Below are 16,264 nucleotides of genomic sequence, written 5' to 3' on the forward strand. Positions count from 1 at the left end.
GAGATATGAATTTATTCCTGATCTGAGCGTTTTTTCCTACTCTGCTAACTAGATGTCAGTCTAGGAGATCGTTATGAAGGAGCAAGATCTGAGACCTAGAGCCCTAAACAGCCTCGGCCCTGTAGACCTGAAGGAGTGTCTCCAGCCCCATCCTTCCCTCTGAACACTGAGGTCCTCCTCTGAGGGTCTTCTGCTGGTTCCCTCCCTTCAGAGGTCAAGGAAATGAACAACTACCTGACATTTAGAAGATAGTTGAAGGGAGACCTGTATTAGGAGGTGCAAGAGATCAGGCAGGTCACAAAATGTTTTGGGTGGAGAAAATCACAGGGTTGCTGTAATCAATAATCCCACCCACACACTCTCATTCACATACAGTCTGTAAATTTGGGAAGGTCACACACCTCACCTGTGCTAATACTGGCAGTCTTTGGCCTGCATAGGCACACCCGGTGTGTAGAGCCTCCAGCCCCAAGCACTGTCTATCATGAAAATGGGTCCTTTGACTGGGAAGTATCTCAGCTTGTCAGTCACTCTGACATTGCCTATAAAAAGTAAGAGGAACAGAAATGCCTTTAAGGCGATATGATTTTTGAATGCCTTGTGTGCTTTAACGTTACCATACCACAAGTATGCATGCCACCCAAATACATTGTCATACCCTTCCAAATCTAGAATATCCGTGTTCTCAAGAAGTAGCCATTCTTTCAGCCAGCAAAAAGCTGCTGCTTCATAGTACAACTTAAAGTCCGGCAGGGCAAATCCCCCTCTATCTTTTGTGTCCGTAAGTATCTTAAATTTTATTCTGGGCTTTTTGCCCTGCCAGACAAATCTAGAGATATCTCTTTGCCACCTCTTGAAACAGTCCAACTTGTCTATGATCTGCAACGATTGAAACAAAAACAACATTCTCGACAATACATTCATCTTAATAACTGCAATTCGGCCCAGTAAGGAAAGCTTCAAATTTGACCAAATTTCAAGATCTTTTTTCACTTCTGACCAACACTTCTCATAATTATCTTTAAACAAGTTAACATTTTTAGAAGTCATATTCACCCCCAGGTATTTTACTTTCTTTACCAATAATAAATCTGTCTCCTTCTGAAACTTCTCTTTCTCAATTGGCGTTAATTTCCCCCCCAAAACCTTAGTTTTTAACTTATTCAGTTTAAAGCCTGCTACCTGACCAAATTCCTGGATCAATTCCAGGGCCCTTTTAGTGCTAGAAACTGGCTCCTGCAATGTCAGAACTAGGTCATCTGCAAAAGCTTTAAGTTTATATTGTTTATCTCCGACCTGGATACCTTGGATCTGTTGGTCCCTTCTAATCATATTCAGCAAAACCTCCAGGACCGAAATAAAAAGCAATGGGGAAATTGGGCAGCCTTGTCGTGTCCCTTTCTCAATTTTAACCTCTTCTGTCACCACATTATTAACTATTAATTTAGCCTTTTGTTCTGAATAAATCGCACCTATACCGTTTTCAAATTTCCCCCCCACTCCCATCCCCTGAAGATTCTCCTTCATAAAACTCCAAGAAATGTTGTCAAAAGCTTTCTCTGCATCTTTAAGCATTATTTAATGTCTGGATTAAATATAAAGATCTATTGGAGAATAAAACTCCAAGGTGGTTATCGCCTATGGAAGCAAAGGCCCTGAAAAGACTTAACATGGAGACTAACTGGCCAAAATATTGGGAAATTTTGGAGCAGGAGGGTGATAAATTGAAACTGCAGAGTTATGAGAAACTTAAAGATAAGGTGCGAGATTGGTTACATTACTTTCAAGTAAGAGAGGCCTATAACTTGGATAAAAAAATTGGCTTCCAGGTGGAAAAACCAAAATTAGAAACAGAACTGTTAGAACCCAATGCTAAGATACTGTCAAGAATGTATAACTTGCTGTTGAAATGGAATACTGAGGATGAAACGGTAAAATCTGCTATGATAAAATGGGCACAAGATGTCGGACATAATATTATGTTTGCTGACTGGGAACAGTTATGGACCACTGGAATTAAATTTACGGCATGTAATGCCTTAAGAGAGAAGATTATGAAAATGATGTACAGGTGGTACATGACCCCAGTCAAGCTTGCAAGAATTTATCATTTGCCCGATAATAAATGTTGGAAATGTAAAGAAACTGAAGGTACATTTTTTCACCTTTGGTGGACATGCCCAAGGATCAAGGCCTTCTGGGAGATGATTTATAATGAAATGAAAAAGGTATTTAAGTATACCTTCCTGAAGAAACCAGAGGCCTTTCTCCTGGGCATGGTCGGCCAATTGGTGTCAAAGAAGGATAGGACTTTCTTTATGTACGCTACAGCAGCAGCAAGAATACTTATTGCAAAGCATTGGAAGACACAAGATCTACCCACCTTGGAAGAATGGCAGATGCAAGTAATGGACTACATGGAAATGGCAGAAATGACCGGCAGAATACGAGATCAAGGAGAAGAGCGGGTGGAGGAGGAGGATTGGAAGAAGTTTAAAACCTACTTACAAAAACACTGTCAAATCTTTGAATGCTGATGACATTGAAATGAAATGAAGGGGTTCTAGTAAATAAGGGAAACAAGAGTATGAAAGAAGGGATAGACATTGGATGAAAATCGGGAAAGTATAATACGTGAGGGAAATCACTTAAGGATAAAACTAATAAGAATGAATTTGCTGATCAATTTTAAAGTGGAATACAAGAAAGGGAGGCGGGTGGAAGTCAGGAAAATAAGGCAATGAATGGTAAGAATCTGAAAAGAGGTTCTTCTCTTTTTTCTTTTCTTTTTTTGTGCTAAATGTTTTAATATCTTTTTCCTTTTTTCTGGTTTGCTATATCTTTTTTCTTTTTCTTTTTCTATTTGTTGTGTTTTAATTGTTGGTATTTGTTGGTGTTTTAATATGTATTGTTTTTCTTTTGTATTGTTTTTTTGTAAAACTTAATAAAATATTATTTAAAAAAAAAAGAAATGCCTTCTATATCAATCCTGAGATCAGTTAAATAGGTTCTGCACCCCTGTTTCTGATGACAAGTGTACATTTTCCTCATCCTCAATAAACCATGCAGTGGAAAAGACACTTGAAGATAAAAGCCTGAGAGAGAGGAAAAGGTTTCTGACTGCTTCCTGGGGGGGATTGCGGAAACAAAGAGCCGCTTCTGAGAAGGCCCCCCCCTCTTCCTCTTCCCTCTCCTCTCCAGGGTGAACAGTGGTTGGACTGGGCAGATTCGCTGTGTCTGGACAGGGCAGGAGCTTATGGGGTGGGAAGAGGATGGAGCTTGCAGGAAGGAAGGGGTGGTGGGGACAGGACCCCCCACTTTCCAGGGATCTCTCTCTGGTTGCCTTGAAGGGGGGGTCGATTCTTGGGTGGGAGGGAGAAGCCGAGCCGGCCCCTTCGGAGATTCCTCGTCTCCCCAAAGACTGGTCTCCTCCCCCAACCCCGCCAATGCTTCGCTTCCTTACCCCAGGGATGCTCCCCTCCCTCCTGTTGCCGGAAATATCCGAGGGCTCCCTTGGACAAAAAGTAAAGACACCAACCAGGATAACTTGGAGCAAAACAGCAGCCTGTAGGCTTGGCCTTTATTGAACTGTTGCAACAGGGTGTTCCCCTCACTTGCAAGAGAGAGGAAAGACCCAGAAAAATAGTGTGCAAGGTCTTATAAAAACTTTTTGAAATTCCCCTCCTCTAGGTCAAGCCCACCCCCAGAAACATCATGCATACATTACAGAAAGGAGGGGTTGAGGGAGGAGTTGGTGGTAACCTGAGTGTCTTGTCACCTGGCTGGTTCCTCCTTTCCCCCCTCCCCATGAGTCACTTCCAGGAGACAAAGGGGAGTTTGCAGTTTCCTGCCCCCTGAGGGAAGATCTGATCATTGTCCATTGTTTCAGTCCATGCTGAATCCACTCCCATATGCAAGTTCTTTGTGATCTTGATTGTCTTCTGTCTGGGATCATCAGGGTTGGCATAGCAACTGGGCAGGGCTCCTGTGGATGTGCTGAGACGGTGAAGGGATTATGGCTGACCAGGACCAAGGCACCCCCCTTTGATAGTTCTTGTCATATGGAGTAAAATAAAATGGAACAGTGCAAATCCGATGTATGGTTGATTTTCTATGAATTTATAACAGAAATGTGGCGAATGTAGTGTGTGAGGGTGTGTGTGTGTGAAGTTTGTACAAACAGAATGATTGGGGTGGGGGGGTTCCTGCTACACTCCTCCCCCCGGCTCCCCCCACCCTTAGCCCCCTCCCTCTCTCCCGGAGTCTCCCCTGCACCCAGAGGCCCCTTTGGCGCGGCTCACCCCTCGCCATGCGCGACCCATCTCTCCACCCGGAGGGGCCCCCCAAGACGAGATGGGGAGGGACGGGGGTCTCTATCTAGGCGTCTCTCGCGCCCCTTAACCCTTTCATGGTCTGCCTCTCTCCGCGCGGAGCGCACAGGGCCCCAGGGATGCCTGCGCGGGGGAAACGGGGCCAGGGAGTCCTCGTGGGACCCCGTGGGTGGGCGCCCCACGTCCACCCCTGCCGAGGAAAGCCCCCTTCGCAGCACACGTTCAGGGATCCAGGCCCTGCCGGGGGGGCCCACGGAAGGCGCTTTGGGGAGCTGGCGCGGAGTCCCTCTCCGGGTCCTCCTCTCCCCTCTCCCCCCCCCCCCGCGACCCCTTTACCTCTTTGTCCTCAATCCCGATTCTAATTTCCTTTCCTGCAACGTCGATGTTTTTTTTTTGGGGGGGGTCCCCTGCCGCCCCTGCCGCCCCTCCTCCCCTTTCCGAAAGGGCGCGCCCCTAGAGCTATGGCGCTGAGCGGCAATCCGGCGTAGAAGCTCCACTTCCGCGAGAAACTGGCAGTTTGGGAGGAGGCTCACCCCTCCCTTATTCCCGGAGCAGAAGCCGGATTGGAGGAGGAGGAGGAGGAGGAAGAGGAGGAGGAGGATCCTGATATTTTCAAAGGAGACGCCCAGGACAGCCTTGCAGCTAGAGGGATGTCTGAATACTATTATGGTTCTTATTGGAAGAGGGCAGTTAAAAGGTGTGAGAAACTGGGGTTGTTGACAGGGGTGGGTGACGGGTCCGTGTTTCTGAATGCCAAAGACTCCTACTTTGTGACAAATCTGTGATGCATCAAAGATGCTGTGGAAAAATGTATTGTGGGAAATGGGGAGAGGTCTTAAAAATCCATGCAACCATCTTCTCGGGGTTCCTACTCTTGGTGTGTTTGAACCTTGTTGCAACACATAAAGTTCACGTCAACTGACCGCCGTTTGCTTCTTTAACTTGGCTGGATTCTCCTTCTTTTGCTGACCGGAGGGACCCCCGGGGAGGGGCGCCCTGACGAGCTGGGCAGCGAAGGAAATCCGCACCCGGGGATATTTTCCTTCTCAACTCTTTCCCACCCCCTGAGCCTCACCCCCTCTGAGCCTCCCCCCCCCTTACCTAAAAGCCAGACACAACACAAGGTGACAGGATTGTGACTCCTGCCCTCAGCAAACAAAATAGGATCCCCTCCCCCCCCAGAGCAAAGCAACCCCGGGATGCTGAGGTCCCCCTATCCTTGAAATGAAAAGGGGAGGGGCTCGGGAAACCTTCCGGGAGCAGGCGGGGAGGGGGCTGCCCAGGCTCCAGGAGCTCCTTCTCGCTGGTTCCTCCCCATCGCCCTCCTGCTGCCTGCCTCCCCTCCGCTTCTACTGGTCCTTTGCAAGTGCGGCGGAGCTCTAGTCCCCCCGCCCCCCCGAAGTTCCCTTAAGAGCCCCACGTTGCACGGGGCAGGCTCACCTGCAGTGAAACAAAACGCAGCTGCCCTGGCAGAGTGGAGCCAGGCTGGGGGCACCGTGGGGACCCCAGAAATGTGTCCCTAGAAGAAATGCGCCTCCCCCCTTCTCTGGTGCTCAAGTGCTGCCGGTGGGCTTCCCAGAAGAGGCCCCTGCTTGGCCCCTGGGAGGACAGGGGCCCCTTGGGCCTGATCCTGTAGGGCTCACCTGATGTTCTGATGCAAGTGAACCCTCCTTTGTCCTTCAGGGAGAACAGGGTTTCCCAAATTTGGGTCTCCAGCTGCTTTTGGAGTACAGCTCCCATCACCCCTAGCAGGCAAGACCAGTGGTCAGGGATGATGGGAATTGCCATCAGGATCTACAGGTGGCTCTGGCAAGTGAGCCCAGCTGCATGTGACAAGAGTGGGGGAATTCCGTCCTGGTGTTACGGCCATTACAGGGGAGGTATTATCTGACATTATCCCCTGGGACGAGGAACCCCAGACCCCTCTCTCTTCAGTCGCAAATGCACGACTCACACATTGTATAAATACAAGAAAACACGGTCTCTGCATATTATGGATGGGATTTATGGACTTTGTGTTTTATGAATGGGATTTATCAATAACCGAAGCTCACCAATCAAGAGCACTATGTTTTGACAGCTAGCCAATGACGGCTGAAACTGCCTGCAAACCAGTGTTTCAGCTCAGCCTTTGCACGATTGTCTCAGCGCCCTCCTGCTGCTCAAAGTATATTAAATATAGCCATTTTGGTTTTGATTGCCTAAAGTTGCTACAATGTTACAAAGATTGTGTCTGAATGTATCCTTTCAGCTTGACAGCTCTGGGAATGATACCTAAATTTGTAAATTCATATAAAATCCATACTTTAACCGATTCTTCCCATTCCAACGCCATTTTAACTCTTAAGAAAAAGTAAATTTAGGCTTCACCCTCCTCCATGACCCTGGAAGCGGATAGCCACGTAGGCAGCAAAAACAGGGCCTCCTGCCATGATCCCCTGAGTACACTTCGCCCCACCCAGGGTGTGACCAAGGGGCGACAATAGACTTCCACAGAGGCAGTTGACCAAGCCAGGTGTTCTGAAAGCCCATCTCAGGAGAAGCCCTGAGGGCAAGGATGTAATTTGATTCTGAATTGATTTTGGAAAGTATTTCAATTAATTGATTGTGATTTTATGTAAACCGTGTTACTTTTACTGTTGTTAGCCGCTCTGAGCCCGGCTTCGGCAAGGGGGGCGGGCGGGATATAAATATTATTATTATTGCTACTACTACAGTGGTACCTTGGGTTATAGACGCTTCAGGTTACAGACTCCACTAACCCAGAAATAGTACCTCGGGGTAAGAACTTTGCTTCAGGATGAGAACAGAACTCGCACGGTGGCAATGGTGGCGCGCCAGCAGCAAGAGGCCCCATTAGCTAACTGGTACCTCAGGTTAAGAACAGACCTCTGGAATGATTTAGGTTCTTAACCAGAGATACAACTGTATTATGTCGATAGTTTTATTGTTCTCTGGGTGATGGGTACTGGAGAGGTGTCCAGAGATGTATCTGATGGAGTGACCAACTGTTGAACTTGTGTAACCCTTTGATACCCCTCCCTATTTGTGACATACTAGTGAAGATGCTACTCGAAACGTATTCTGGGTGAAGAGGGGAAGTTTTAAAAGTCGATGTAAATTGTCCAGGGTTGTTCAAAAAAAGAGAGGTGCAAGGAGCTCCAAAAGGACCTCTCCAAATGGGGTGAATGTGCAGACAATACAGTTCATTGTCAATGAGATTAAAGTGATGCATGTTGGGACAAAAAAACCCTACGCCCATTAATATAATGTATAGGCTCATGTGTCTGAACTGGATTTCTCTGTGTGGGGAGAGGGGAGGTGGTCGCAGCAGGAGGGGGAGTCTCCCTGGATGCTTCAGTAGCCGGCCTCCTCTCCGTCTCCTAGCCCCCCTCCTCTCCTCCCTCTGAGCCTGCCTGCTCACCAAACCCTGTTTCCTCCTCAGCTTGCAACACTTCCCCAGCCACTCTGCTCCATTTTCTACCTCTATCTTCTCATCGCCATCCCACCACCAGTCCCCAGGATCTGAGCCTTCTTCCTTGTGGGTCCCCCAGACTGGTGTCTCCCCCCCCCCGAACCCAGCCAGTCCATGACAGCAACAGCAACAACAAGAGTAAAATCAGTAGCATAGCAATATGCACTGTGGTCCTCTGGCAGGAAGACTCCCTAGCAGCATGATTGACTAATAACTTCTGGGACTATGGAAAAATATTATCCTCCCCAAACCCCAGAATAAGCAGTAGCTCTGGGTTTCCCCTATGTGGTTCATGAGTGAAGATGGGCCCATCAGGAGACTTTCCTGGTACCTGCAACCCATCCTTCCCCCTCTTGCAGTTAGGTTGGGGGGGGGGATCTCCCATTAAAGTTTTCTTCAGAACGTGCAGGGGGCAGGGATGAAGTTCTGTTAAATAAGTAGTGTTTGGAGATCATGCGGTGGTGGGGGAGACAGAGTGTGATGGCCTGGGAATCTGATTCAGAGGCTGAACTGGAGGAATCCCAGCCTGCACAGGAGTCCCCGCCTCCAGGGCCGGCTGAACTGGGGCAGGGCCTTGATTCTGAAGCACCTGCACCTGTGCCGGATCCTCAGGAGCAGGCACCAGGTGAATCCACTCTGGCTCCGGAGGTGGTTGAGGACTCAGTGCCTGCAGGTGAGTCTCCCCCTGGGTCCAGTAACCCTTCAGCCTCTCCTGAACTACAGAGGCTCAGGGCAGAGAGGCGAAGGGAACTGGTTTCTCCCAGGAGGAATCATAGAATCATAGAGTTGGAATAGACCACAAGGGCCATCGAGTCCAACCCCCTGCCAAGCAAAAACACCTTAAGTGCTCGCCTTAAGGCCAGGAGAGGCTGGTCTCCTGGGGGCTGGGATCGCCTCTGGCCTCAGAGAAGATAAACGCCAGTCAGCCCGGTCCCAGGTTGTGGGAGCAACGTCGTTGAAGAGCTGTTTCGGCCAGCACCCAGTCCGGTTCCCCCAGAGTTCCTGTCCTTGCCCGGCCCCTCACTGTGGACCCCGCTTTGCCCATGGAGGACTGTCTGCCGACCCTCGACTCCGGTCCTGGACCTCGCCCCACAGTAACCTCCCCCCTGGACCAGTACACAGAGTTTGGTGCAAAAACCAGTCTGACACACAAATACCCATCTTGAATGCTTGAGTACAGCAACTCCAGGGCCTTAGCCAAGCATCAGCGGGGTAGGGGTCACGTGTAGAGCAAGTCCCACACTGACATCAAAAACACACATAGAGGCAGCAGGACTTCTTCAGTAATAGTTTACTGAGCTTTCAAAGCATACAGTTCTCACTGGGTCCCCAGTGAGGCACAAAACTTAGCTCCTGAGAGCAAATCCAGTTTCAGCAGTAAAAAAAATACAGCACACAGGATATCTAAGTCAGGCACACACACCGGCAGAAGGGAGCAAGGGAGGAAATAGGCAGGAACGACACAGGGCAATGTGTTTTGTCAGGGAATGGTCTGAAGCCAAATATGGGGGAATCCATTCTCAGGCAGATCAGCTTTCCTCAGAAGAGGAGCTGGAGGGGGAGAAACGGCCCCCCTCGTTTCCAGTGGTCTCAGAAGCAGGGAGAGACCCAGACAGAGAGCAGATTAGACAGGAGTTACCTAGTTGGAGAGAATGACAACACTCAGCTGGGCCCTGAAGCCGGAAGAAGGATTTCCTCTGAGTGGAACATGTCCCGTGCTCCATACATCTAAATGGGTTCTCCCTTGTGAGACTCCCTAGATGTTTCCTAAACACTCCATTATAACTAAAGCACTTTTTGTAATCCCTCCATTTAAACTGCTTCTCCACTTTGAGGTTGTTGATGGTTTGTAGGGTGGCAACTATTAAAGTTCTTTCTGTGCATGTCTGTTGATGTTCCACTAGGACTGAAACTCTTATCTCCTTTGCTGCCATTTATATGGTTTGTCTCTTGTGTGAGTTTGTTGATGAAAATCAAGGATTCCACTCTGCCTGCAGCCCTGTGTGAGTCCGTTGATGTTTTCTAAGGGATCCATTATCACTAAAGCTTTTTTTGCAATCCATGCATTTAAATGGTTTCTCCCCTGTGTGAGTTCGTTGATGTCTTCTAAGATTTCCATTATCACTAAAGCTGTCCCCACACTCCATGCATTTAAATGGTTTCTCCCCAGTGTGAGTTCGTTGATGTCTTCTAAGAGATCCACTTTCACTAAAGCTCTTCCCGCACTCCATACATTTATATGGTTTCTCCCCTGTGTGAGTCCGTTGATGTTTCCTAAAGGATCCATTATCACTAAAGCTTTTTTCGCAATCCATGCATTTAAATGGTTTCTCCCCTGTGTGAATCCGTTGATGTGTTCTAAGTTGTCCATTATCACTATATCTTTTCCCACAAACCATACATTTATATGGTTTTTCACCCGTGTGAGTCCGTTGATGTATATTGAGGTGTCCACTCTGACTGAAACTCTTTCCACACTCCTTACATTTATATGGTTTCTCTCCTTTGTGAGTCTGTTGATGTCTTCGCAGGGTTGCATTGAAACTGAAGCTTTTTCCACACTCCATGCATTTAAATGGTTTCTCCCCTGTGTGAGTCCGTTGATGTCTTCTAAGGCTTCCATTATCACTGAAGCACTTTCCGCACTCCATGCATTTAAATGGTTTCTCCCCTGTGTGAATCCACTGGTGTAATTTAAGGTCTCCATTCTGACTGAAGCTCTTTCCACACTCCACACATTTAAATGGTTTCTCCCCTCTGTGAGTCCGTTGATGTCTTATAAGATTTCCACTTCGACTGAAGCTCTTTCCACACTCCATACATTTAAATGGTTTCTCCCCTGTGTGAGTCCGTTGATGCATATTGAGGTGTCCACTCTTACTGAAGCTCTTTCCACACTCCATACATTTATATGGTTTCTCCCCTGTGTGTGTCCATTGATGCATATTTAGGTGTCCACTCCGACTGAAACTTTTCCCACACTCCATAATTTTAAGTGGTTTCTCCCCTGTTGGAGGTCGTTGATGTGAACTATGTGTGCTCATTCAATGACGCATGTTCCACATTTCACACATTTTAATTTCTATTCCTAATGAAACCAAAGGTGACACATCCCCTGGAGTTCTGACTGTCTTCTCCATCTCCTTCAGAGTGGGAGGAACGGAAATCCTGTTTGGGTTTCAAGGAAGAGAACTAAGGGAAAGAGAACACATCAAGCTCCATTAGCACCTTCTCCTATTTCAACGTCTCCTACATTCCCTCACCTCCTACCCATGCTCCCAATTTTTAGGAAATGAAGTTGCAATGTCATCAAATGATAGTAATTCATCAGCAACTTTCATAATCCTCAATCAATGTTCATAAAGCAGCTTGATTTTTTTAAAAAATGATGTGCTGTCTCATCTTGTGCCCGTCTTCTGATGCAGGACTATCCTAAAACGACACTGAAAAGCAGGATATTCAAGGCAAATAGATAAACTGTACTTGGTGGAATGTGTAGTTCCTTTAAAATGTAGTATTGATTCACTAATGGCCTGAAGTTGTGTTATTTCTGGGGACATGAATTTATTCCTGTTCTCTCTTAAAGATCATAATCATACAATCTCATGGGGTGTTAGGGGAGTGTTAGTACCTTTGGTGGGGGACATGTTGTGCACCTTCTGGGGTAATCTACCCACCATTGGTCCCCACCCTGCACTCAGCTCTCACCTGTGGCTTCCAGAAACTGTCAGGATGGAATAGGGACCACAATCCCAGGAACAGCTTCAACCGGCAGGCTAAAGCAGGTGAGGATAGATGATGGGTCTCAAATCCTTGGTGTATTAGGGAATTCTGTTGCAGGTGAAGGCAGGCCCTGGTGGATGGAGAGGATGAGAACAACAGTGAATCCCACAGTCAAGAAGGCAGATTCTGCCCATTCTGCAGAGGAAAGTGAGGGCAGATGGGGCTGATCAACCAGGGAAGGAAGCCCATCGAGAAGGAAAACTCTGGTCGTAATACTTTGGTACACTCCCTCACTTCCTCTTGAGTTAGCTTCAGGAGAAGAAAAAGCTGCGGAGAAAAACCTACACAAATCCAGAGTGGACTCTCTAAGGCGGTTGGATGGTGTCCTGCACACCTCCTTCCAGCCACTCCTGCAGCCAAGCTGATGCCTAACGTACTGCTCTGCTTTCCTTGGGACCATATAAGCCAGGCTGAGAAGGGGCTCTTGTTGTCTAGGCAGCCCTGAACCCCCAAACACACTGTCCAGCCAGTGCTGCTAACACAGCAGTTTCAGGGGGAGTGATGAACTCAGACCTGTGTATCAAAGTCTCTCTAAAGTGGAACAAGGAAAACAAAAGTGCTGTTTATATCACACATCAATTTAAAAGTATTCAGATTATTTGTCTTTTGAAGAAAAGACCACCAAGTATCGTATGGCCCCTTCAAACTTAATGAAAGTCTTGTGCCTGGAGCTTTTGGGGTTGCAGGACCAGGAAAGCTTCTTCCATCATTATCCTTCCAATCAGGATTCAGGCCTCATCATGGAACTGAAACCACCCTGGTTGCTGTGACTGATGATCTCCGATGGTCTAGAGGCTGAGAGGAAAAGCTGTTTCCTGGTTCTGCTGGATCTCTCAGCGGCTTTGGAGACCTTTGACCATGGTATCCTTCTGGACCCTCTAGGGGAGCTGGGGGGGAGGTCACACACCTCACCTGTGCTAATACTGGCAGTCTTTGTCCTGTATAGGCACATCCTGTATGTAGAGCCTCCAGCCGCAGTCTATCATGAAAATGGGTCCTTTGACTGGGAAGAATCGTGCAATGGCTATCATTGGATGCTGATGGGTTGTATCTCAGCTTGTCAGTCACTCTGACACTGCCTACAAAGAATAAGAGGAACAGAAATGCTTTTGAGGTGCAACTTCTATATCAAGCCTGAGAGCCGTTCATGGACTCTGGACCCCTGTTTCTGATGACAGGTGTACATTATCCTCATCCTCAATGAAACAGGCAGAGGAAAAGACACTTAAAGATGGAAGCCTGAGAGAGAGAGGAAAAGGTTTCTGGCTGCTTCCTGGGTGGGATTGCGGAAACCAAGAGCCGCTTCTGAGAAGGCCTCTCCCCTCCCCTCTTCCTCTTGGAATTTCCTCTCCTCTCCAGGACTTGGCAGAACCGCTGTATCTGCCATTAATTTGATTTTGAATTGATATTAGAACGAATTGATTTTAGAATGCATTTTAATTAATTGCTTGTGATTTTATGTAAACTGTTTTACTTTTATTGTTGTAAGCCGCTCTGAGCCTGGCTTCAGCTGGGGAGGGCAGGATATAAATTATTATTATTATTATTATTATTATTATTATTATTATTATTATTATCTGGACAGGTCAGGGGCTTATGGGGTGGGAATTGGGTGGAGCTTGCAGGAAAGAAGTTGTGTCTTGTTAAAGGAGAAATCTGAGGGCTCCCTTGGACAAAAAACAAGGACAGCAGCCAGGAATACCAGAGCAAAACAGCAGCCGGTAGGCTTGGTCTTTATTGAAGACTGTCGTGACACGACTCCCACCTGCCACCAGGTGGAACAAGATGGAAGCCCTGAACAAAAGAGAACCCAAACTTTATTAGCTGCTGTAATAAACGAAAATCTGCCATTATTCCCTTATGGGGGACACAAGAGCCCTCATAGAGTCCTTTGTAGGTTCTCCATCGGTCAGAGGAAAAAACAGAGGCCAACCAGAGAATATTCAGAAGCAAAGCAGCTTGTAACCCTGATCTTTATTGAAGTGTTGCAACAGGGTGCCCCCTTCACATGCAGGAAAGGAGGAGGACCCAGAACAAAGGTGTGCCCCCCCTTATATAGACATTTTAAATTGCCCACCTTGGAGTCCAAACCAGCCCCAGAAACATCATAACTACTTCACAGAAAGGGCGGGCTAAAGCAGAAATCTGAGGGGGTTGTTTACCCCCTGTCTGGCAAGTTACCTGCTAATGCTTACTTGATTGATACCCTGGGGAGCCTGGCCAGTCTTTTGTAATGATAAGTACTTAGTTCCTGAGCCAGGTCACAGGCTCACCCTATTCAAACCCTTAAGACAGGATTTGTGAAGGAAGAGGCAATGGGGAGGCTGCTCCATTTGACCTTGCAGAGAAAACACCTGGTCAGCCTGGGAGTCAAAATGGCTCCTGTGCAGGTTCAGACATGGGGCCTATATATCTATGTACGTGTTTGCCTGGTACATTTATGACCCTTCATTATATACATAAGACCTTAATTTATTTATTTCACTGCTAATCCCAATGTTACACCCCCCCAAAACTACATCATGGTTACATCATGAAAGGGAAGGTCTGGTGGCAGTAATCTGAGCATCCTGGACCATAGTCCATAGTTCCCCTTGTCCTCCACCAAACACCCATCGAGTGTAACAAAAGAGACATTTACATTTCACTGCTAGGAGCAGAAGTGCGTAAGTAGCCAGAGCAGGAAGGGGGGGAGCAAAAAAATACGACCGCCACGTGGCCTGACTTATGCCCCCCCCCCACAAGAAAGGAATCAGCTGCCATGCGGCCTACAGCTGGAGGGTGGCGGATGGCGGGGGCGAGGGAGCCATGCCTCCCCCCCCCCGCCACTACTAAAAACCAAGAAGGCCGCCCCGCAGCCTAGCTGGCCCCCCACCCAGAAAGAATAGCCACAAAATTACAGCCTAGCATGGCGGAGGGGCCATGTCCCTTCCAATCAGGCCAGAACTTACCTTAATCCAGCCGCCAGAACACGCTCCTGAGGATCCTGATTCTGGAAGGAAGAAAACCCAAAGAGGCTTGGACAAAGGGGTCGGCCTCTTTTCTTTGGCCTTTGCCCCACCCCCGGCTGGCCATCCATTGTCCTTCCTGACCAAGGGCGGGTCAAAGGCCGGCCCAAGCAGGTGGGAGGCACCCGCCCAGGTGAGCCCTATCTTGGTGCCACAAACCCCACCCACCTGTGGGAAAGGGTGGGCGGACATTCCCTGTTTCCCAGCCAAGCTAATCACACCCTTTTGTCTTCATCTGGGTTGGTTCTTTCTGGAATGGCTACCTGTCTGGCACTCAGGTATCAGGAGGCCAGGGATTATCACTCAGGCAGAGGGGTTGCTGAGGAGCTGAGCTCACATGTCTATAGGAATTTCTGAAGTTACCCCAGTGAGCCAGTACATAGAGACATTGATCTGTGACTTCTTACATTTGGTATTGTGCAGCAAAGGCCCTTTGAATAGATAGGAAGAATGTGGTGAAGTGCTTTGTGGGGACAACTCACAAAAGTGATGGTGCTGATTTAGGTAGTGGGCTGCATGTGCATGATATCTGCTGAAGGGGCAACCCCCCCAACTTATACATAAATTCCTGCAACAGTCTGGACAGGGCAGGGGCTTATGGGGTGGGAAGAGTATAGAGATTGCAGGAAGGAAGGGGTGGGGGGACACGACCCCCCACTTTCCAGGGATCCCTCTCTGGTCGCCTTGAAGGCGTGGCCGATTCCTGGGTGGGAGGGAGAAGCCAAGGCAGAGAATCCCTGCAGGCGCCACCACGGAGACGTCTCCCCAAATACTGGTCTTCCTAGCTTTCCCCCCCCAATTCCTGCCCTTCCCTGCCCCAGGTATGCTCCCCCTCCCCACTTCCTCGACCCCCTCCCTCTGTCCCAGAGTCTCCCCTGAACCCAGAGGCCCCCCTTGGCGCGGCTCACCCCACGCCCTGTGCCCCCATCTCTCCGTCCGGAGGGGCCCCCCACGACGAGCAGGGGAGGGACAGGAGGGTCTCTATCCAAGCGTCCCTCACGCCCGTTAACCCTTTCATGGCTCACCTCTCTCCGCACGGAACCCACAGAGTCCCAGGTATGCCTGCGCAGGGAAATGGGGCGAGGGGGCTTCGTTGGGACCCCCTGGGTGGGCTTCCTAAGGGCCCAAGGAAAACCCCCTTCGCAGCACGCGGGCAGGGATCCAGATCCATGACAGGCGCTTTGGGGAGCTCAAGGGGGTCTCTGGATCCTTCTCTCGCCTCCCCCGCGACCCCTTTACCTCTTTGGCCTCGCTCCCGATTCTCCTTTCCTTTCCTGCAACATCCACGTGGGTGGGGGGGATTTACCTGCCGCCCCTCCTCCCCTTTCCGAAAGCGCCCGCCCCTAGAGCTGCGGGGTAGAGCCTGAATCCGGCGCAAAAGCTCCACTTGCGGGAGAAGCAGGCAGTTTGGGAGGGGTCTCTTTCCCCCCTCTTCATTCCCGGAACAGAAGTCGGATGGCAAGGAGGAGGTGCAACGTATGGGGGCGGGATTTGGGTTGAGGGGGCGGGGTGAGAGAAGGATGGGCGGGAGGGGAGGAATGGGGTTGGGGAGAGGAAGGTTTTCCCCCTCCCTTCTTTCTTCTGGGGATCAAGAGAGCGGGGGAGGGGCTGATCCCGGCAATCCACTCGCAAAGTGGGGTCTCGCACCCCAAAATGTTTACATTGCA

General features: G+C 48.9%; 2 protein-coding genes across 6 annotated transcripts in view; both read right to left on the reverse strand.

Annotated features, from left to right (window-relative positions):
• LOC128421962 (oocyte zinc finger protein XlCOF6-like) overlaps window positions 1–16,264 on the reverse strand; it is a 29,204-nt gene that overhangs the window by 4,024 nt on the left and 8,916 nt on the right. Inside the window, exon 1 of one of the 2 annotated variants that reach the window (XM_053405352.1) lies at window positions 407–538. The exons of the other annotated variant lie outside the window; for it this stretch is intronic. The gene's annotated coding sequence lies outside the window, so the exon portion shown is untranslated. Of the gene's footprint in view, window positions 1–406; window positions 539–16,264 lie in introns of those variants that run through there. 2 annotated transcript variants of the gene reach the window in all.
• Window positions 9,711–16,264, reverse strand: part of LOC128421994 (zinc finger and SCAN domain-containing protein 2-like) — a 38,888-nt gene continuing 32,334 nt past the window's right edge. Inside the window, exons 1-4 of one of the 4 annotated variants that reach the window (XM_053405420.1) lie at window positions 15,837–16,061; window positions 14,541–14,581; window positions 11,515–11,659; window positions 9,711–10,998 (exon numbers count right to left, since the gene is read on the reverse strand). In XM_053405420.1, the coding sequence (XP_053261395.1) occupies window positions 9,780–10,850 (1,071 nt within the window). In that variant the 5' untranslated portion in view covers window positions 10,851–10,998; window positions 11,515–11,659; window positions 14,541–14,581; window positions 15,837–16,061 and the 3' untranslated portion in view covers window positions 9,711–9,779. Of the gene's footprint in view, window positions 10,999–11,514; window positions 11,660–12,501; window positions 12,568–14,540; window positions 14,582–15,836; window positions 16,062–16,264 lie in introns of those variants that run through there. The other 3 variants (XM_053405422.1, XM_053405423.1, XM_053405419.1) reach the window with 3 other exon arrangements.

This window comes from Podarcis raffonei, chromosome 10 (genome assembly GCF_027172205.1).
Source record: "Podarcis raffonei isolate rPodRaf1 chromosome 10, rPodRaf1.pri, whole genome shotgun sequence".
In the NCBI taxonomy this organism is placed as follows: domain Eukaryota; kingdom Metazoa; phylum Chordata; class Lepidosauria; order Squamata; family Lacertidae; genus Podarcis; species Podarcis raffonei.